At 51.0% G+C, this 21,286-nt stretch overlaps 1 protein-coding gene and 1 non-coding gene across 2 annotated transcripts in view; one reads left to right on the top strand and one right to left on the bottom strand.

Annotated features, from left to right (window-relative positions):
* Nucleotides 1-4,430: 4,430 nt before the first annotated feature.
* The window catches only part of LOC137904091 (SH3 and multiple ankyrin repeat domains protein 2-like), a 55,597-nt gene continuing 38,741 nt past the window's right edge, over nt 4,431-21,286 (top strand). Inside the window, 10 exon segments of the mRNA XM_068748290.1 lie at nt 4,431-4,442; nt 5,163-5,363; nt 6,293-6,505; nt 6,817-6,888; nt 8,674-8,782; nt 10,066-10,217; nt 10,382-10,549; nt 11,114-11,230; nt 12,889-12,966; nt 16,862-16,928. Coding sequence (XP_068604391.1) covers nt 4,431-4,442; nt 5,163-5,363; nt 6,293-6,505; nt 6,817-6,888; nt 8,674-8,782; nt 10,066-10,217; nt 10,382-10,549; nt 11,114-11,230; nt 12,889-12,966; nt 16,862-16,928 — 1,189 coding nt within the window.
* trnap-cgg (transfer RNA proline (anticodon CGG)) lies at nt 18,724-18,795 on the bottom strand. Its single transcript has one exon. It is a non-coding gene; the product is annotated as a tRNA-Pro (tRNA).

The following is a 21,286-nucleotide window of genomic DNA, read 5'->3' as shown; positions in this document are numbered from 1 at the left end:
GATTGGTCGATGAGTTTAGCTACTAGACTCGGCGGAAGGACCGGACAAATCATCAGTCTGGATAAAGGGGTGGAGCCACGATCGTTTTGACTTTGTTGCTTGTCATGAAAGACATGAAAGACGTGACGGCGTCCATGTCCTGTTGGAACCTCGGACTTTGACCTCAATCATCTGTCGTCTCGGCGTTAGCGGCTAGTCTTTTCGCTCCGAGTGTCTCTCCAGCCGTCCTGCTTGACATTTTACGCTGGAGGTGTTTATTAGGAAACACCTCCAGCGCTTTTAGCTCCTCCAGGAGGCGCTAACGCGGCGTAAAGCAGAGACGGGAGGGGAACCAATGGCGCTCCGGTCGGCCTTTATCTCCCATCCCACATCGGAGCTGTTTATTTGTCCGGCGATGAAGACGCCCAGAAAGCCTCCGTTTCCCCGGCGACCCAGAAGGGGGGATGCCGATCAGATCTTCTGTTAAATGTTTCCCCTTCAGATTAAGCCTCACTTAATTTACTGCCCCGCGGGAAACCCTCCAGAATAAGAGCGGGAGACGTTTCCACGCTCAGCTGCAGAGTGGGAATCTTTTTCTTCGCTAAGTTCTCCTCCTGGTGCTTGTTTTGAACATCCTGGTTCTGATTCGTGTTGGGGGGGCTTAGTTTCTGTCGTTGCCCCCCCCCCCCTCTTTGCTGCTTTGCGGTTTTGCTTTTCCGAACGTTGAAAGGTTATTGCTATAGAAATAAATCTCCTTTATTTGGCGCTTCCCCAGCGCCGACCTTTCAGCAGGAGCATCGCTGTCAGTCGGCATTAATGAGGAGGCGCTTCACGTGCACTTCACGTGCGCTTCACGTGCACTTCTGAGAGCTATTATGCTTTCATTGTGCTACATTTGTTTGTTTGTTTGTTTGTTTGATGCACAAACAGCAGATCTCCGTGAGACTAATTAAAAGACGGGCCCCAAAGCAGAAACATTTTATGCTAATTTATATTAGAGGCTGATCCGTGAATTTATTTACGTACCTGCCTTCCTGTCTGGGGACATAATGAGACAACACAACACAACAACACAACAACAACACAACAACAAAACAACAAAGCAACAACAACAAAACAACAACAACCCAACAACAACAAAGCAACAACAACAAAACAACAAAGCAACAAAACAACACAACAACACAACAAAGCAACAACAAAACAACAAAACAACAAAGCAACAAAACAACAACACAACAACAACACAACAAAAACAAAACAACACAACACAACAAAACAACAACAACAACACAACAAAACAACAACAACAACACAACAAAGCAACAACAACAAAACAACACAACACAACAAAACAACAACACAACACAACAACACAACAACAACACAACAACAAAACAACAAAGCAACAACAACAAAACAACAACAACCCAACAACAACAAAGCAACAACAACAAAACAACAAAGCAACAAAACAACAAAACAACAAAACAACAAAGCAACAATACAACAACAAAACAACAAAACCACAACACAACAAAACAACAACAACAACAACACAACAAGGCTGTTGTCTCTGGACCCTCAACAGTTCACTGATGGCATCTAAATCCTCTTTAGCAGTGAGATCCAGGCGGAGATGCTGCTCCTCCTCCTCCTGCTCCTCCTCCTGCTCCTCCTGCTCCTCCTCCTCCTGCTCCTCCTCCTGCTCCTCCTCCTGCTCCTCCTCCTCCTCCTCCTCCTCCTCCTGCTCCTCCTCCTCCTCCCTCCATAATGAGGAAGGTTCTGGGCTTGAGTCCTATCTGTGTGGAGTTTGTATGTTCTCCCCGTGTCTGTGGGTTTCCTCCAATAATCAATCGATCATTGATGAGCGCTGACGTTAGCTGGTGGTTCTGGATGAAGTTCTGGAACCCGAGCCCGGCTGTGTTTGGGTGCGTTTCTGGCCTGAACACACACACATGCCTCAAAGCTGGCGTTCAAACGCCGCCTCGCCCCCGGGGGGGCGCCGGGCTGTCGGCCTGGTGCCATGATCAACATCATCCCATTCCAGCTAGCGTGGTTGTCATGGCAACGGCCGTTTATTTGCAGGCGGCATGTATCCGGGACACAGAGACAGATGGAGGAAGTGAAGACGAACGATGAAGGGGGGGGGGGGGGGGGGCAGGCTGATGAATCACAGTTACACATGACCTCACAGGACACGCCCACAAATGTCACTCTGATCACCTTTGAGTTAAATTCTTATAAATGATTCATCTGAGCAGTGGGACCTCCCCCAGGGCGGTGCCATTATGACGTCATTCTCCGTCGGCCCCTGATTGGCTGACTCTCATCACGTGACTTATTGTCATTACCTTTCACTGATTTGGATCAGGAACTCCTGAATGAATCGGTTTCAGACCCAATCTGATCTCAGGTCAGTGTGGATCCGGATTAAGTGTGACCTGATCCGGATCAGACTGATGAGTGAGTGCTGGACCTGAAACAAACCGGCTGTCCCTTTAACGTCCCACATCCAGCGGCTGGAGGTGATTGGACCGAACCGAACCGAACCGGGTTCTATTTATAGCCTCCTCTGCTGCGGGTTAGAACCAGCGGTTCCTTCGGGGGGCTTCAGTTCTAGCCCGAGGTGGTGGTGAGAATGACGTCACATTCACCTGTCTTGCCGTAATTACCGGCCCCCTCCTCCGGTTCGTCCTCCTCCGGGAGTCAGGCGGGGAGGCGCGCCGCTCGGAGCCGCGCTCGGTGTCAGCGGAGGGTTTCCTCCCGGTGATCAGGTCCGAAGCGGCTCCGCGGGACACTCCGACAGGAAGTTTCCTCCCCGGTCTGCCGGTGTGCCGGTCCCGTTGCGCCCGGAGGGTCGGACAGCGCGGCGACGGGACGGACCTTCCTTTGAGCACCGCTCCTCTGCTGGAGGCTGCAGCCCGGTTCACGCGCCGCGCCGCGCCGCGCCGCACCGCACCGCACCGCACCGCACCGCACCGCGCCGCGCCGCGCCGCGCCGCACGGACTTCTGCGCGACACCGGAAAGTGAGTTTCTGCTGCGTCTTGCTTGATATTTATCTAATGGTTAATAATTAGATTAAAACTTCTGTTAAAGGCATTAAAGCGAGATTCCGCTGATTATTATCACTTAAAGGAGGAGGAGCTAAAGATGGGAGATAAACCAAAGTTACACGGAGTTCTTTAAAGGTTCGGTTCGGTTCGGTTCGGTTCGGGTTCCTCCTCACCTGCTGCAAGTCTGAAGAGACTTTGTGAGAATAAAATATAATATATTAAAGTTTTTAATTTAGGACTAAAGGGGCGTGGCTTCGTTGAAACATTTAAAACCATCATTACATTTGCCCCTCCCCCACCGTGCTCTGATGTTTTTAAATGTCCGTGTTGTGAACATGACGTCATTCCAGTGACGTCAGATTATAAAACGTTGGTCGAGATCCGGACAACAAAAAGGATGCCGAAGCGACTTCCTCAGAACTTTGTGGGTCAGGTGTGTGCGCTCACCTGGGATTACGCTCGATCCATTACGTCCCGCTGGGACCTGATTTCCTCTTCCTCTTCCTCTTCCTCTTCCTCTTGCGTTCCACTCACGGCGGTGCGTCTCCCTTGGCGCCGTGGAACCATGTCCGCCATGTTGGATCGGGGTGATGTCATCATCAGGCGGCGCCAGGATTTCATTTCCGACCTGAGAGACGCCTTTCACCTGTTGGCTTGCTTGTGCCAGGTGTGGGCGTGGCTTCAGCCCGCCGCCTCCTCGCTGTTTTGTTAACGGATGTTCCAGGAATAATCATTTGGCCGTGGGATTCCTAGATGGCCGGCGTCGTGTGCCGATGGGAGGTCAGAGGTCACGGGAGTCGTCCGCTCCTGGAATGTTGACCCTGATTGACTGATGAGACCTCGTTGGTTCTGAACGGGAGGAGGCGGAGCTACGGGAGCAGATCTCTGAGCAGATCTTCACGCCCTTCTTATTACCGTCTCAGGTTTTTAGTGAGAATGCAGGAAGTGGAAACAGACGGACCCCAACCTGGGGAGGGTTTCATGGGATCACATGATGAGGGTCGGCCAATCAGGACGCTGCTGGTGTATGTTGATGACATCACAGGGGAAGTGCGCCGCCCTGGTGGAGGTTTGTTTTGTTGGACTTCGTTCACGCGTTGCTAAACGTATATTTTATATCAAATGTTCTGCTCCTCTTCGTTTGAGGAGGAGTTCCACCCCCCCCCCCCCCCATCATCATCATCAGTGAATTTTCCATGGGACTAACGCTGAGGTTTTATAAACGGCGTGCTCCTCCTGCGCTTCTTCTTAAACGTGCAGCAGCAGCTGTTTACAGGACCCCGCTGTCTCCTCCTCCTCTGTCTCCTCCTCTGTCTCCTCCTCCTCCTTCCCAGGGAGCCCCCGGGTGCCACCGCGGACCCTCCCCCTCCTGCAGCGTCGCTCCTCCGGATGCTATGGCTGAAATGGTACGTGTGTGGGGCTTGCTGGCGTTCTGTTTTAAAGTTGAAAGCCTTCTGGTGAAGGTCGATCAGTTCCCGATGCAGATATTGATCGAGCTGCACGAGGGACATGCTTCATCGACCTTTACTCTTCTTGTGTTTGACATGATCGGGCTGATTACTCCAGGAACGAGTGGCTTTGAATACCGGATCACTTTCACATCAGATTCGTCTCCTCGTGTGAACGAAGTCTGATCCTGATCCTGATCCAAACGTGATTATGACGAGGCAGAAATATATGGATCTGTGATCGATCAATAACTCAGGTGACCTATGACCTCCAGGTATATGAGGAAGCATCTTTCAGGATCATTTTTTTCATTTGTTTATTGATTTATTCATTTGTGTCCCGGGTAAGAGGAAGAGATCCTCCGATCTCATCTCTCCTCTCTGAACCTGACAGACCTGAAATGATTCTAAAATCCGAATCACAAATTAAATAATTTCCTCTCCTGCTTCTAGAAAGTCTTTCTCTCTGTGTGAGAGTGAGCGCTCTGTACACGTAAAAGATCTACGTCTGATTGATTAAAAGTGGGAGGTTGATTAACAGACGCTGATTAGTTTGTTGGTCTGTGTGTGTGTGTGTGTGTCACAAACGTTTGTGTAATGCTCGTCTCCCTGAGGAACTCCTCCATCCTGAATCGTTGTCCTCTAATGGACGCTTTTCATCCCCTCTGTCTGTCCCAGCTGAATCAGCCGGGCCTGCTGACGATGCCCCGGAGCCCAACGTCCAGCGAGGACGAGATGGCCCAGAGCTTCTCCGACTATTCCGACGACTGCGCCTCCGACAGCTCCGGTGAAGAGACCCTCAGAACCGGGGCGGAGCCCTCGCCGAGCCGGGGAGACTCCCTGGTCGTCCGGATCGTCATCCCCGACCTGCAGCAGACGGTGAATATAAGCCTGGTGGTGAAGCATGAGAAGGAACCGGGCCGGTTCCGGGTTGTTCAGAACTCTCGGGAACGTTCAGCCGGGTCAGGGTTCGGGCCGGACCCGGACTGATGCTTCTCTCCCACGCTGCTTCGTTGGTTCACATCTCGCCAGACGAGAGGATTGATCTTAGCAGAGTTCACCGAGCGCTCATCGTCTCAGCTTTCATCTCATTCTCGCGGTTGCTATCGGCGACGACTGTTCCTGAATGCACAGCGCCCATGATCCTCTCTGATTCGGACCGGGGCAACGTAAGCGCTGGAAGTTCACATCCTGTGAGGGGGACCGGATTAGCATATAGCATGCTAACCGGGAAACGATGGCAGCGCTGTGTGGTCGACGTGCAGCAACCTGGACGGGTTTGTCCCATTCGGTCCTCTTCCTTCCGCTCACATCCCGGAACAATCAACATCTAAATAGAGAAGCTCAGACCCCCCCAAGCAGCCCCCCCTCCCGTCCACACGGTGATCTGGATCAGCACCAGAAGGTTCTAGATTGTTCTCGGTATCTTTAAACACCAACATGAAAAGTCAAAGTGAATCAGAGCTGATGTTTATTTTTAACTGATTCTTAATCCATAAATGGGTTTAATGTTAAAATGTAATATTTGTTCCTGACCTCATTCTGGATCAGAACCAGGAGACGTGTTTCATGACGGTTCAGATCGGACCCCTTCATGACTGGAATGTTTTTAAAGCCTCCGTTATAAGTAAATGGGAGAATCCAGATGTTTCTGAATCCAGACGGGGATCCGGATCGTCTCAGAATGAACTGAAGACCATCTTCAGATCTTCAGCGGTTTTTCTGCTAAAAACAGAACCTAAATATTTCGTGTGCATTATTTGCTTTTTCTGACTCGTCGTTTCTCCTCTGCTTCCGAACCCAACCAGAAATGCATGCGGTTCAACCCGGACGCCGCCGTCTGGGTGGCGAAGCAGCGGATCCTGTGTTCGCTCAATCAGAGCCTGAAGGACGTCCTCAACTATGGACTCTTCCAACCGCCGAGGGACGGGAGGGACGGGAGGGACGGCAAGTTCCTGGATGAGGAGCGGATCCTCCGCGAGTACCCTCAGCCGATCAGCAAGGGGGCCCCGTCCCTGGAGGCGAGTCACTGTGTGCTGTTACCCTCTACTCGGCTGGGGGGAGGAGTTTATGCTAATTATTACACAGATGAAATGCGTCGAGGTCAGACAGTCCGAACGTCTGAGACGCTCGTGTCATGAAGAAACAAAGAATTCAAAGGTTTCGCGCTTTGATTAGCGTCGGGCAGCACAGGAAGCAGTATGGCCGTGCTTCCTGTTCAGGTTGAGCGGGTCGTGTTTGATGACGCTGACGGCGCCGGAGAGGAAAGCTTCTCACGTTGCACGCCGGACTGAGGCCCGGCGCTCCTCTAACGGTTGTCTTTCACCAACAGTTCCGCTACAAGAGCCGCGTCTACCAGCAGCCCAACGTGGACCAGAAACAGATCGCCAAACTCCACACCGAGGTGAGACCGTCGCCCCCCCAAGGAGGTTAGCAGGATTACAGAAACACTCGGGACGAATCGGAGTCTGAAGATGGGTCTTTGATCGATCCGCATCCGGATACCCGTCTGGATAAAGGGGTCCGATCTGAACCATCATGAAACACGTCTCCTGGTTCTGATCCAGAATGAGGTCAGGAACAAATATTACATTTTAACATTAAACCCATTTATGGGTTCAGGAATCAGTTAAAAATAAACATCAGCTCTGATTCACTTTGACTTTTCATGTTGGTGTTTAAAGATACCGAGAACAATCTAGAACCTTCTGGTGCTGATCCAGATCACCGTGTGGACGGTGTAGATCCAGTTAGGGGGGGGGGCTGCTTGCGTTCTGTCTTTCCCATCCTTTTCCAGCGCTATGTGAGGCTAGCTCTGGGCTGCTGTAATTAGCTACTGTAATCCTGCTGCCAAGGCATTAGCGTCTGTTGCTCTGTTAGCATCACACCAGGGAGCTAGCTGTCTGTGCATGTGAAAGAGAGGACAGATGGAAACGGGAAAGGACGTATTCAATACACACTTTGTAAAATCATTACAGCCAATCCCGTGTGCCGGGAAGTCTGGTGCTCCGTGATTGGCTGGATCACGGACTGAGACAGGCATCAAGACGGAGTGAAAGCGAGAGGCGAGCTTCCTCCGGACTCCGGTTCATCGGTTTGTAGAAGCTCGATACGATAAAGCTTCGTTAAATAAAACACGAACATTTTGGGCATGGAAAATGGAAACGTCTTCCTTTGAGATGAAGATGCTGAGGTTCTCCTTGGGAGGGGCCAGGTTGGACAGGATTAGAAATGAGACACTAAGAGGGACAGAGAAGGTTAGACGTTTTGGAGACAAGGTCAGAGAGACCAGACTTTGATGGTTTGGACATGTCCAGAGGGGAGACAGGGACTATATCGGTAGAAGGATGCTGAGGATGGAACTGCCAGGGAACAGGACTAGAGGACGACCCAGGAGAAGATACATGGACGTAGTGAGGGAGGACATGAGAGTGGCTGGTGTTGGGGAGGACGATGCAAAGGACAGGACTAGAGGACAAACCAGGAGAAGAGACATGGACGTAGTGAGGGAGGACATGAGAGTGGCTGGTGTTGGGGAGGACGATGCAAAGGACAGGACTAGAGGACGACCCAGGAGAAGAGACATGGACGTAGTGAGGGAGGACATGAGAGTGGCTGGTGTTGGGGAGGACGATGCAAAGGACAGGGCTAGAGGACGACCCAGGAGAAGAGACATGGACGTAGTGATGGAGGACATGAGAGTGGCTGGTGTTGGGGAGGACGATGCAAAGGACAGGGTGAAGTGGAGAAGGTCGGGTTGCTGTGGCGACGCCTCACGGGACCAGAAGAGGGTTCGGTGGTCGATGGCGGATAGCTTAGATGCTAATGCTGAGTCATGCTCACCGTAGCTCCAAAAGAGACAGCCCTTTGTCTCGTCTTCCCAGGCTGCACTTCCATTGTTCTTTGTTCTTTCTTCCCGTTCGTCCCTCCTCGTTTTCTCCTCTCCTTCCGGGAGCTGCTCTCTTATCTATTTTTATCATGCGGCCTGGAAAGAAAGCAGACAGGAAGAGAATCGGCGGCCGTTCCACGCTGCCAGCCCCCCCCCCCCCCGATTTAAGTCGCCTTTATTCTACCCTCTGTTTGTTAACGGTAGTCGTCTTCCGTCTCCCTGCTCACCCCCACCTTCCTGTGACCCCCCCCCCTCGACCTTTCTCTATAGTCTCTCCTCTCTCTCTCCTCTGGTTTGCAGGCCAATCTGAGGACGTTCATGGAACTCGTCCAGCATAATCAGGTGGACAAAGTGTCACAACTGTTGGACAGAGGCTTTGACCCCAACTACCAGGACAGCGAGACCGGCGGTAAGGCTGCGCGGACACCTCGGACTAAATGGGTCTCCTTTTGTCTTTCGGCTCGTCTCGTCAGGGGACGCCACGGCGAACCTTTCCCCACTTCACCCTGTCCTTTGCATCGAGTCTCCATCGAGCCTATCGCCTCTCTCCAGGAACGCAGCTACACCTTCATTCTCAGCCAATCATGTTGCAGCTGTCTTTTTCAATAAGACTCCATTCGTTCTGGGAGCTGTTCCCCGTTTTCCTGCGCGTCGCTGCCAGTCAATCGTTCATAAGTCCCAGCAGAGCCATCAGCCGCCGCCACCCGTATCTGGTGGCTATTTATAGCTTGTCGCTGCTCATGGCGACGCCTTTCAATCTCAATCTTCCTGATGTCCCACATAAATTCTGACAGATCCGATATAGCTCATCGTCTGACGCGATAAACGACCGTATTTACGTCCTCCGCGAGTCTCTCCTGATCGCAGTCGCCCCGAGTCTGAGCTGAACCCTCTTTAAAGACATCTGTCCAACCGAGAGACAGAACCTCGCAGCGACGGCGCTTACGTCCACCCCGCTGATCAATCAGACGAGCTCTGGGATGGCGCCGGCCGTAAGCAGGAGTCAGCGATTCCTTGGATTGAGAGGACAATCAGGGAGGAAGAGGAAGAGGAAGAGGAAGGACTGAGCGACACTCGGGACACTAATGAGCCGACGGGGACTCACGGAGAGACAGGAAGTCGTCCTTTCTGAGGGTCTTTTAATAGGATACACTTTTCCTTGCTCGGTTTGCAGAGGGCGTAACAACCGTTAGCAATCATCTGAGCGGCCTCATTAGCATCAGGACAGACCAGCCTGAGCGCCAATGGCCACGCCCATGTTTATTGATGAGCACTTAATGACGATGTCAGCAGCAGCGGGAATGGGAACGGCGTTCAGCAAATGAAGACGCCGCCGAGAGGAGAGGGGCTTGTTAGATGAGTGGAGGTAATCTTAATGGGGGGGGGGGGGGCTACGGCCCTCGTTACCTGCTCATATTGATTCCAGCTGTCCAAACAAAAGCGCTGAAAGGAAAGTGTTAGCGCTCCTCTTCTTCGGCTCCGGCAGAGAAGCGGCTCGTCTTCGTCCACGCAGACCAGCCGTCTCCAGCCGCTGTCCTGATTGAACCAAAGCTAATCGTTATTAAAGTAAATAAAAGTCCAGTTCAGGGTCCGAGCGTTCAGTAAAGGATGATTAACGCGACTTGTTTAGCGTCAGCGCGGCTGTTTTGATGCTAACCCCCCAACCCTCACTCGGCTCTTGTCCGTCTCCAGAGAGCCCGTTGACGGCGGCGGCTCAGTTGGAGAACGTGGTGGAAATGATCGAGGTGCTGCAGAACGGCGGCGCTCACCTGGACTTCAGAGCCAGAAACGGAACGACTGCCGTGCACAAAGCCGCCCGATCCGGGAACCTGGTCACGCTCACGGTAAAAAGACGAACCAGTCCTCGTCTTTACAGTCATCAAAGGAATGAAAGCATGAAAGGAACAAGAAGTAACATTCATAGACCGTCTTTCAGATTTCCCGTTGTCACTTTCCTGTCTCGGCATTTCTGTTAAAATAGTGTCCTTGCGTCCACCTGTCCCTTCAGGCGCTGCTGGACTCGGGAGCCTCACCTGACTACAAGGACAGCCGCGGCCTGACGCCCCTGTTCCACAGCGCCGTGGTGGGCGGCGACCCGGGCTGCTGCGAGCTGCTGTTGAGCCGCCGCGCCTTCGTCTGCTGTCAGGACGAGAACGGCTGGCACGAAGTCCACCAGGTAAACACGCAAACGGCTTGTGTTGAGGGGTCGCTCACAGAACCAGGCAGACAGACACCGCCTCGGTTGAAGGAGACGAGGCTGTTTCAGGACCGCCTCCTGCAGCCATGGCAACCGACGGGCATCCACCCCTGTGCAGCTCGTTTTAATTCCAGGAACGGAGGACTGTAAGGATTCTGTCCCATAAGTCTGTCCCATAAAGGTGTCTCTGTGTGAGACACGGACACCGCAAACTAAAAGAGTGGAGGAAGGCCTTCGGTAAAGGGACGGGGCGGAGTCGAACCCACGCCGCTGGAGGAACGTAGCATCAGCGCTAAATGCACCTGAAGATCATGTGTTATCATTTGTCCTCTTTCTTTATCTTCTCATCTTCCAACGGTCCTGTGTGTGACACGCCTTCTCTCACCTGCAGGACACTGACATCTAGTGTTGAAAGCCTCTTACTGCAGCCATCACAGAAGTGTTAAAGTGTGTGTGTGTGTGTGTGTGTGTGTGTGTGTGTGTGTGTGTGTGTGTGTGTGTGTGTGTGTGTGCGTGTGTGTGTGTGTGTGTGCGTGCCTGCAGGCTTGTCGTCATGGCCATCTGCAGCATTTGGAGCATCTGTTGTTCTACGGAGCCGACATGAGCGCCCAGAACGCCTCAGGAAACACGGCTCTGCACATCTGTGCCCTGTACAACCAGGTGAGCGGTGGGACGTCCAATGGGACGTCCAGGTGAGCGGTGGGACGTCCGGGTGAGCGGTGGGACGTCCAGGTGAGCGGTGGGACGTCCGGGTGAGCGGTGGGACGTCCGGGTGAGCGGTGGGACGTCCAGGTGAGCGGTGGGACGTCCAGGTGAGCGGCGGGACGCTGTGCACCACCATTGGGTCGACCTGGACCTATTTTAAGATCGTTCTTTATACGCTGTTTTATGGTGTAGCTCATGAATATGCATGAGTTCTGCCGCCACCCTGGTCGATGGCGTTCGTTCCAGTGCATCCGAACACGGAACACCAAAGTTCTCGTGGGAAATCGTGAGAATTCTTCCCGACATCTTTCGTCAGTGACAAGAAAAATCCATTTGAAGTTTCCCGGAGGAGAATCCCCGGATCGTCCCCGGATCGTCCCCGGATCGTCCCCGGATCGTCCCCGGATCCCCGTGGTTTCATCCCGCCCCCCACGTTTCCTGTCTAACGCTGCTTCTAACGATATTCCCGGCTGGGATGTGTGACGACGTTCCCGTTCCGACGCTTCGTCGTCCATGGAAAGCAGAGAGAAGGAATAAATAGCCTAGATCGGCGCTCGGGCCGAGCGAGCAGGACTTCCAGCAGCTCCGGCTCTAAAAACAGCCCCCTGTCCCCTCGCGAGGCGCTGCGTGCGTGCGTGGATGCATGTGTGGATGCATGTGTGGATGCATGCCTGCATGGCTGCATGCCTGCATGCCTGCATGGCTGCGTGGCTGCATGCGTGGCTGCGTGGTCGAGCACTTTGTGGGCGATTGTGCTGTAGCTTCAAACCCCTCAGCGCTCTCCACCTCTGCTCTTCTTCTCTCTCTCCATCTCTGCTCTTCTCTCTCTCCATCTCTGCTCTTCTTCTCTCTCTCCATCTCTGCTCTTCTTCTCTCTCTCCATCTCTGCCCTTCTTCTCTCTCTCCATCTCTGCTCTTCTCTCTCTCCATCTCTGCTCTTCTTCTCTCTCTCCACCTCTGCTCTTCTCTCTCTCCATCTCTGCTCTTCTTCTCTCTCTCCACCTCTGCTCTTCTTCTCTCTCTCCACCTCTGCTCTTCTTCTCTCTCTCCATCTCTGCTCTTCTCTCTCTCCATCTCTGCTCTTCTTCTCTCTCTCCACCTCTGCTCTTCTTCTCTCTCCACCTCTGCTCTTCTTCTCTCTCTCCACCTCTGCTCTTCTTCTCTCTCTCCACCTCTGCTCTTCTTCTCTCTCTCCACCTCTGCTCTTCTTCTCTCTCTCCACCTCTGCTCTTCTTCTCTCTCTCCACCTCTGCTCTTCTTCTCTCTCTCCACCTCTGCTCTTCTTCTCTCTCCCCACCTCTGGTCTTCTTCTCTCTCTCCACCTCTGCTCTTCTTCTCTCTCTCCACCTCTGCTCTTCTTCTCTCTCTCCACCTCTGCTCTTCTTCTCTCTCTCCACCTCTGCTCTTCTCTCTCTCTTCCTCTTTGAGTGGAGCGTTAGACGCTCTCCTCCCGCTCCAGTCCTCGCTCAGGTATAACTCGATGTTCCGTCTTCTCCCGGAATGTTGAGACGTTCTGATCGATTCTCCTGGAAAAGAAGCGACGGTGTCTCTTACCGCCCAAACTGGGAGAGTTTTTCCAGCTTCGTTCAGGCTTGTTCTCCCTCTTTCTCCAGGATACCTGTGCCAGAGTGCTGCTGGTCCGTGGAGCCGATAAGGAAGTGAAGAACTACAACAGCCAGAGTCCATTTCAGGTAAAATAAAAAAAGGAAGCCCATGCATTCCCATGTTCATGTTTGATTGATTATAGGGGATTGATTCCGGCTTTTAGCACCAGGGAAACATTTTAATATAGCAGCACGGTTTCTTTTTCTCATTTGTTACCATGGCAACAGTACAAAATGGTCAAGGTCAGTTGCAACAAGGGATTATAAATGTCTCTGTGGTCGATATCAGCTTTGTTTCTGTTGTAAAGTTCCGAGAGGAGAATCCGGAGCGACCGTTGAACCTCCAAAGCCTCTGATTGGTCGATTTAACATTGTACATTTTTAATCGCCTCAACTTTGAGGAAAGTAGACGTCGTGTTGAGGGACGGATGCGATGGAGGCATCCGACGAGCGCTTCCTCCGGCTTCTTCTCTGTCTGTTCCGTGTTGTCCAACTCGATGATGTCACACCAGTGGTTCTAAAGCACACGTGTGCACCCTTTGATCACGTGAAGGACATGAAAGCAGGCATTGATCTTTGCAGGTGATCGTAGATCGAAGCGCAGATCACAGAAACTGTGATCACTTCGTCAGCGGCTTTGTAGCTCGTAGCTCTCATGAAGTCTCACACGTGATCTACACGCCAAAACTCGCAATGCTAATGCTAAAGCTAAAAGGCCACCGATCTGCGGCTGAACTGAACGGGCACTTTGCCATCGTGGAGGTCTTTCCACAATCCTGCGAGAATACCAACCAGCCAATCCGAGCCCTCCGTCAGACCACAGGAAGACTGATCATGCGTCAGAGTGGGGCGGAGCAGAATAGCATGATAAATAATATATGACCCCAGCGCGTAAAGGTTTAGTTCAAATCCAAGAAAGCATCAGATCTACGAAGCATCGTCAGGCGGAGAAACACGGAAAACAGGAAGTCACGGGAAGGTGTGAAGATGAGTCACCCGCTCCAGCCTCAGCTGCTTGTTGTCCTTGTGTGGGCCGGCGCTGTACACCCCCGTCCAACGCCAGATGAGGATAGGAATGAGAATTCACAAGATTTCGACAATTCCAATTCCATTTTCAATTCCGTTTAACGATTCGGGTCTTTATCGATTCTCTTATCGTTTGGAAAAAAAGGTGAACAAACAGACGCTAACATGCTAGGCAGCGTTAGTTAGCCACCTGCAGTAGCGGATGTGCTAACATGCTAGGCAGTGTTAGTTAGCCAATTGCAGTAGCGGATGTGCTAACATGCTAGGCAGTGTTAGTTAGCCACCTGCAGTAGCGGATGTGCTAACATGCTAGGCAGTGTTAGTTAGCCACCTGCAATAGCGGATGTGCTAACATGCTAGGCAGTGTTAGTTAGCCACCTGCAGTAGCGGATGTGCTAAAGTTGCTACGTAGATGCCATGTTTCCTGCTGGCATCCTGGTGAATGGCATTGCTACACTCGTTGCCTAGCAACCGCATTCACGCCCACTGGAATCTATCAGGGAATCATTCACAAAAACGGAAAATGAGTTCAAGGAATTGAAACTCTGGGAACCGGTCCTCAACAAGAGCCGTCTTTCGATTTCCGTTAGCATGCGCATCAGTAGCGGCTCTCTCAGCCCCGCAATAACCTGAGAGAAAGCGTCGGATGAGAGACGGATGCGGGACGCGTCAAGCAGCCTCTCGACATTCCGTGGACTCTCACTCGCTCTGCTGCGCTCGCTATCTTTATCGCTGTAGCGCTCTCCACCTACACCGCCGCGTCCAGCCGGTTTAAACCGGTTCCTGAGGGCCGGCGCGGGGGTACCTGGAGAGGACGAGGACATGGTGAGGACATGACCCAGATAGCACGTCCTGGTCCGGATCCATAAACCGCGTTAAGCTGCTGCTGGTTATTGGCCTCCGTTCACTGGCGATCGGTTCTGGTGATCGGTTCTGGTGGTCGGTTCTGGTGATCGGTTCTGGTGGTTGGTTCTGGTGGTCGGTTCTGGTGATCGGTTCTGGTGGTCGGTTCTGGTGGTCGGCATTCCACACGATGACATCACGTCCGTTCAGTCCCTGCCAAACACGGTGACGTCAAACAAGAAGAAAGAAAACTCCCACAATCCCCTCTGAGATCAGCTGTTCTTTATTTATCTAAAGGAAAAGATCCCGTTCGTCATTGTCATGAGAAAGTTTCTAAAGTTAGTGTCTCAGAATAACGAGGGGGGGGGGGGGGGGGACTCGAATCACGGTTTAGTTACAATAATGAAGATTATGAGAGGCTTCATCAGAATAATGACAGAATGAGTTCGAGTCCCCAAATAATGAGACCCGTCCTCCGAACCGGTGGAGTAATCACTTCGTACGTGGAAACGATGAGATGCTTTCTCACAATAATCATTTGTGAAAATACTGAAAACAAATCTCAAAGAATTCCGTGTTTTAAAGAAATGACGTAAAATATGAAATGACCGTATTAAACCTGTGATTCATCAAAATGTCTCGGAGAGAAGCTGCCTGAGAATAACGAGCCTTCCTAGAAATAACGAAATCAAAATAATGGTTTATAATGAGTTAGGATCTTCAAATAAAAGATTACAACTATTTTCATAGCATAAGAAAATAATGAAAATGTTTCTGGGTTTGTTTCCCATCGGTGTGGATTTTGATTTTCTCCGGTTTCCTCCAAAAACATGCAGATCAGGTGAATTGATCAGTCCAAACTGTCCGCAGGTGTGACTGGCGACACGTCCGGGGTGTACCCCGCCTCTCGCCCGTCATCAGCTCGGATAGGATGGATGATGGATGGACGATGGATGGAAGATGGATGGATGATGGATGGATAATGGATGGAAGATGGATGGATGATGGATGGATGGAAGATGGATGATGGATGGATGGATGATGGATGATGGATGGAAGATGGATGGATGATGGATGGATGGAAGATGGATGATGGAAGGATGATGGATGGATGGATGATGGATGGATGATGGATGGACGATGGATGGACGATGGATGGATGATGGATGGAAGATGGATGGATGATGGATGGACGATGGATGGACGATGGATGGAAGATGGATGGAAGATGGATGGATAATGGATGGAAGATGGATGGATGATGGATGGATGGAAGATGGATGATGGATGGATGGATGATGGATGATGGATGGATGATGGATGGATGGAAGATGGATGATGGAAGGATGATGGATGGATGGATGATGGATGATGGATGGAAGATGGATGGATGATGGATGGATGATGGATGATGGATGGATGATGGATGGACGATGGATGGACGATGGATGGAAGATGGATGGATGATGGAAGGATGATGGATGGATGATGGATGGATGATGGATGGACGATGGATGGACGATGGATGGAAGATGGATGGATGATGGATGGATGATGGATGATGGATGGATGATGGATGACATGCATTAATGCGTGTAGGACGTGCAGGAACGGTGCAGAGGGTATTAATACTCCTCTCTGCTCTTCATCCCTCCTGAGTTTTGTTCTCCAGGAATCCGAGCAGGCAGCCTTACGTAACGCCGCTGGATTCCCCTGGGGGGGGGGGGGCGGGGTTCGAGCATGTCGGCATGCGCTGAAGAGGAGGAAGACGATGCTGCCTGTTATCACCAGCATCACGGCAGCAGGCAGCATCGTCTGGGTCCGGGGCAGAGGAGCAGCCTCTGCTGCCCCCCTGTGGATGGAGTCATGTTACTGCCCCCTGGTGGAGGCAGAGAGAACTGACTCGCATGCCCCAAGGCCACAGATTCAAAAAAAAAAAAAGAATTAATTTCAACATGATTTAAAATATTCCAAATACAACAAAATCATATCTGCACCCAAACATGTTTTGAACGATGCTGATGTCAAATGAAGATGTGTCTTTAATTCCATCAGAGAGAAACAGGAAGAAGGTGTGATTGTCCTCTTGTCGTCCGTTTGTCCCTCTGTCCAGGTCGCCATTATCGCAGGGAACTTTGATCTTGCTGAACTCATCAAGAACCACAAAGAGGTTGATGTAGGTGAGCATGAAAGCAGGACTCTCCTCTTTCCATCACTTTATCCTTCATCTACCCATCATGTCTTCCTGAATCTCCTTCGGGATACATTTCAACCCCCCCCGCCCCAGTTTGATCTTCCTCCCTGACCTCCGGTATAATCTCCGTGGGATTACCGGCGCGTCGCCTCCGGGATGAGAGTTTATGTTTACAGCAGAACAACCCATCCCCGATTGGGTGGGAGGAGCGTCGGTTTGATTTAACGGATGTTCCTCGTATATTTTATATACGATGGAAAATGTTTCTGGTTTGGGTGAGACTCGGACCAGACTAAACGACAGGGAGGTTTTTGATGCTGGGATTAGACAAGCACATTGGTCTGAGATGGCGTTTGAGTTTAAACCAGTTGGAAGCAGGGTTATAATAGTTTTGGATTTTTAATTATAGTTTAGTTTTAGTTAGTTTTGAATTTGCTTTCTCTAATTCAGTTAGTTTTAGTTAGTTTTTAGAGTGGATTTGTTAGTTTTTATTAGTTTTAGTTTTGTTTTTATTCGTTTAATTTAGTTTTTATTAGTTTTAGTTTTTCATACTTTGTGTTATTTGTCAGACGCAGGATTAAAAAATAATAAAATAATACAACTCAACAAAAGATAACATAAAATAATTTATATTTTATATATAACAATATATAATATTTTATATATAACAGTCCGCAGCATAGCTGCTAACGTGCTACAATCTCGCAGTTAGCTTTCTTGTTTCTCTCCGTCGTAATAAACACATCCCACATGGGGCTGGAGCGCTCGGCGTTTCCTGCCGGCTTCCGTCGCTAGTGACGTCACCAACCCGAGTCTCAACGAGCAGTGACGGGAACAGCCGGACGGAGCCGCTGGCTCGCGTAAAACTCCTCGAGCAAAATAAATCAATTTCAAAATCGATAAAGACGAAAACGAAGGGATTAGTGTCTTTAATTTTTATTAGTTTTAGTTAGTTTTGTGAACGGACAATACCGTTTTAGTTAGTTTTAGTTTTCTCTTTTAATTTTAGTTTTTATTTAGTTCAGTTAACGAAAATGTTTTTTCAATTCTAGTTTTCGTTTTTTCGTTAGTTTTCGTTAACTATAATAACCCTGGTTGGAAGTTCATTCCCCTGATTATTGGACGGTCCACATGGTGGTCCAGATCGCCTTAAAAGGGCCTAAACCGTTGTTGGCACGACGACGCTGATACTCCGTCGTCTCTACAAACGTTGCATCGGCCGGGAATTGAACCCAGGTCAGCTGCTTGGAAGGCAGCTATGCTGGCCCCTACACCGCCAACGCCTTGTGGGTCCACTGTGAGTGTCGATGTCGAGTCCGGTTCCATTCCGACCCGTTTGTCTTGGAGAGAAGGACGTTGGTGTTCGGATACAGAAACGATCCAATCGTTGTCTTTATAATATAAATGTTATATTTAGTTTGGATAACGCTGAAATAAACGTATTTATAAATGTTATATTTAGTTTGAATAACGCTGAAATAAACGTATTTATCCCAGTCAACCAGAAAACAAAACTGTAAACCGGATACATAAAAAGCCCAATTTGCTCATAAGCAGATCAAACCCATGACCGTGGTGATGTTAGCACCAACTGCTAACCAACTGAGCTAACTGCCCAGCTGATGCCAGAGCAGACTCCTCCCACTGACTGGTCAATAAAAGGTCTTCAATGGAGGCCTTGAGGAAAACATTCCTGTTTTTAATTGAACTTTTCTTTATTTGAGATGCCAGATGATGCTCATCGATGCTACCAGAAATACACACGCAAGAAAAGCCAGGCAGGGCTCGTCCGGGATTTGAACCCAGGACCCCTCGCACCCGAAGCGAGAATCATACCCCCAGACCAACGAGCCGCCGTGTTAGTGGCCTGAAAGACTGTCGCTGTGTTAGCGACCTGAGAGGCTGTCGCTGTGTTAGCGACCTGAAAGACTGTCGCTGTGTTAGCGACCTGAACGACTGTCGCTGTGTTAGCGACCTGAGAGGCTGTCGCTGTGTTAGCGACCTGAGCGACTGTCGCTATGTTAGCGACCTGAAAGACTGTCGCTGTGTTAGCGACCTGAGAGACTGTCGCTATGTTAGCGACCTGAAAGACTGCCGCTGTGTTAGCGACCTGAAAGACTGTCGCTGTGTTAGCGACCTGAAAGACTGTCGCTGTGTTAGCGGCCTGAAAGACTGCCGCTGTGTTAGCGACCTGAAAGACTGTCGCTGTGTTAGCGACCTGAAAGACTGTCGCTGTGTTAGCGACCTGAAAGACTGTCGCTGTGTTAGCGGCCTGAAAGACTGCCGCTGTGTTAGCGACCTGAAAGACTGTCGCTGTGTTAGCGACCTGAGCGACTGTCGCTATGTTAGCGACCTGAAAGACTGTCGCTGTGTTAGCGACCTGAGAGACTGTCGCTATGTTAGCGACCTGAAAGACTGCCGCTGTGTTAGCGACCTGAAAGACTGTCGCTGTGTTAGCGACCTGAAAGACTGTCGCTGTGTTAGCGGCCTGAAAGACTGCCGCTGTGTTAGCGACCTGAAAGACTGTCGCTGTGTTAGCGACCTGAAAGACTGTCGCTGTGTTAGCGACCTGAAAGACTGTCGCTGTGTTAGCGGCCTGAAAGACTGCCGCTGTGTTAGCGACCTGAAAGACTGTCGCTGTGTTAGCGACCTGAAAGACTGTCGCTGTGTTAGCGGCCTGAAAGACTGCCGCTGTGTTAGCGACCTGAAAGACTGTCGCTGTGTTAGCGACCTGAAAGACTGCCGCTGTGTTAGCGACCTGAAAGACTGTCGCTGTGTTAGCGACCTGAGAGGCTGTCGCTGTGTTAGCGACCTGAAAGACTGTCGCTGTGTTAGCGACCTGAGCGACTGTCGCTGTGTTAGCGACCTGAACGACTGTCTCTGTGTTAGCGACCTGAAAGACTGTCGCTGTGTTAGCGACCTGAAAGACTGTCGCTGTGTTAGCGACCTGAACGACTGTCTCTGTGTTAGCGACCTGAAAGACTGTCGCTGTGTTAGCGACCTGAGAGGCTGTCTCTGTGTTAGCGACCTGAGCAGATCGAGTCCCAGTATCTGGACTCCCACCAGTTGGAAAGACCTGATAGACCAGACTAAACCCTGAACAGATGCTTCAGTTTCAGCCTTTGCGGCTCAAACTGGGTGTTAAAACCAGCTCCAGTCTCACGTTCAGCTCTGAAATGATTCTGTGAAGCTCAAAGCGTCCATTTTAACCGTCGACTCCAGTTCAATCCAAGACGTGGCGACCGGAGTTATTTCTGTCAGTGTGAGGAAGAGGAGGTGAGAAGATTCATTCCGCGTTTTCTCTTCTTGCTATTTGTGAGGTGCGTTGCTTGGTGACGGATCCAGCTCTGATGAAACCACAGTTACACTGTAAAGCCTGCAAACAAACAAAACGCACCTCCGGTTTAGACTCCGCCTCTTTTTCTGTCGGCTGTGATGAACAGATCGGGGATTATGAGGCCTGGGAGAAAATGAGAATATAAAGGAGGGCAGAGAAAGATTGAGAGGGAGCGAGCGGGGAGAGCCGGGGCTCTAATCTGGACTAAGGATGTAATCCTGTCCTCTTTCCAGGACGCCGCCCGCCTCGCAGCCAGAGGGCGAGCTAAATGGGACGCGGCGGTGGTGGGATGTAGCCCCGCCTACCTCCCTTAGCTCACCTCCACAGGTGGGCAGGTGGTCTCTTCCTGTTTTTGGCCGTTCCAGGTTTGTCCCATCGTGGATTTGGGGATCTGATACTGAGAGTCACGGGTGTGGCCCCCAGTCCAACCCACTACCTGCGTCGAACCAGCGCCCTCTCACGCTGTCTCCTGCTGGAGACGACGCATGTCCTGCTGAACCTCTGCAGCTTTAGCGATGACCCGGTCCGGATGATGCATCGGCTCCGCCTCTCTAATCTCGTCAGGGCCGGACTCCACCCTGTGGGAAATTGGGCGATGTGGGCCCCCGATTAGTCTCTGTTCCATAAACTACCGTGTTCAGCGCTGAGACGAAGACCGGACCTACTGGACGCCCCAGACTGATCTTCTGGGTCAGTAGGGGGCGCCGCGACGTCATCCAAAAGGGCAAAGCAAATGTCTACCGGCTCTCGTCGTGTCTGATGTGACGGCCGTTGGATGAGGAGATTGGTGGCAGCGCTACTTTTATTAGCTGTTAGCTTTTGTCAGTGTTTTTATAAACTTCTTGACAGATTGTTTGTGGGATGGAGCCCAAAATGGAATGGCTGAGTTCTGGTTCTGGAGTGGATCCAGATGAAGAGGTGAACCCATTTCTTCCACCTACATAAGGAGCTCGCCGGCGGGATGCTAGGCGGGTCTACTGACGATGGATGCGGCCGCTCATCCAGAT

Source organism: Brachionichthys hirsutus, chromosome 1, assembly GCF_040956055.1.
Source record: "Brachionichthys hirsutus isolate HB-005 chromosome 1, CSIRO-AGI_Bhir_v1, whole genome shotgun sequence".
In the NCBI taxonomy this organism is placed as follows: Eukaryota; Metazoa; Chordata; class Actinopteri; order Lophiiformes; family Brachionichthyidae; genus Brachionichthys; species Brachionichthys hirsutus.
Note: the sequence above shows the minus strand (reverse complement) of the source record. Positions and strands in the feature narration are given on the sequence as shown.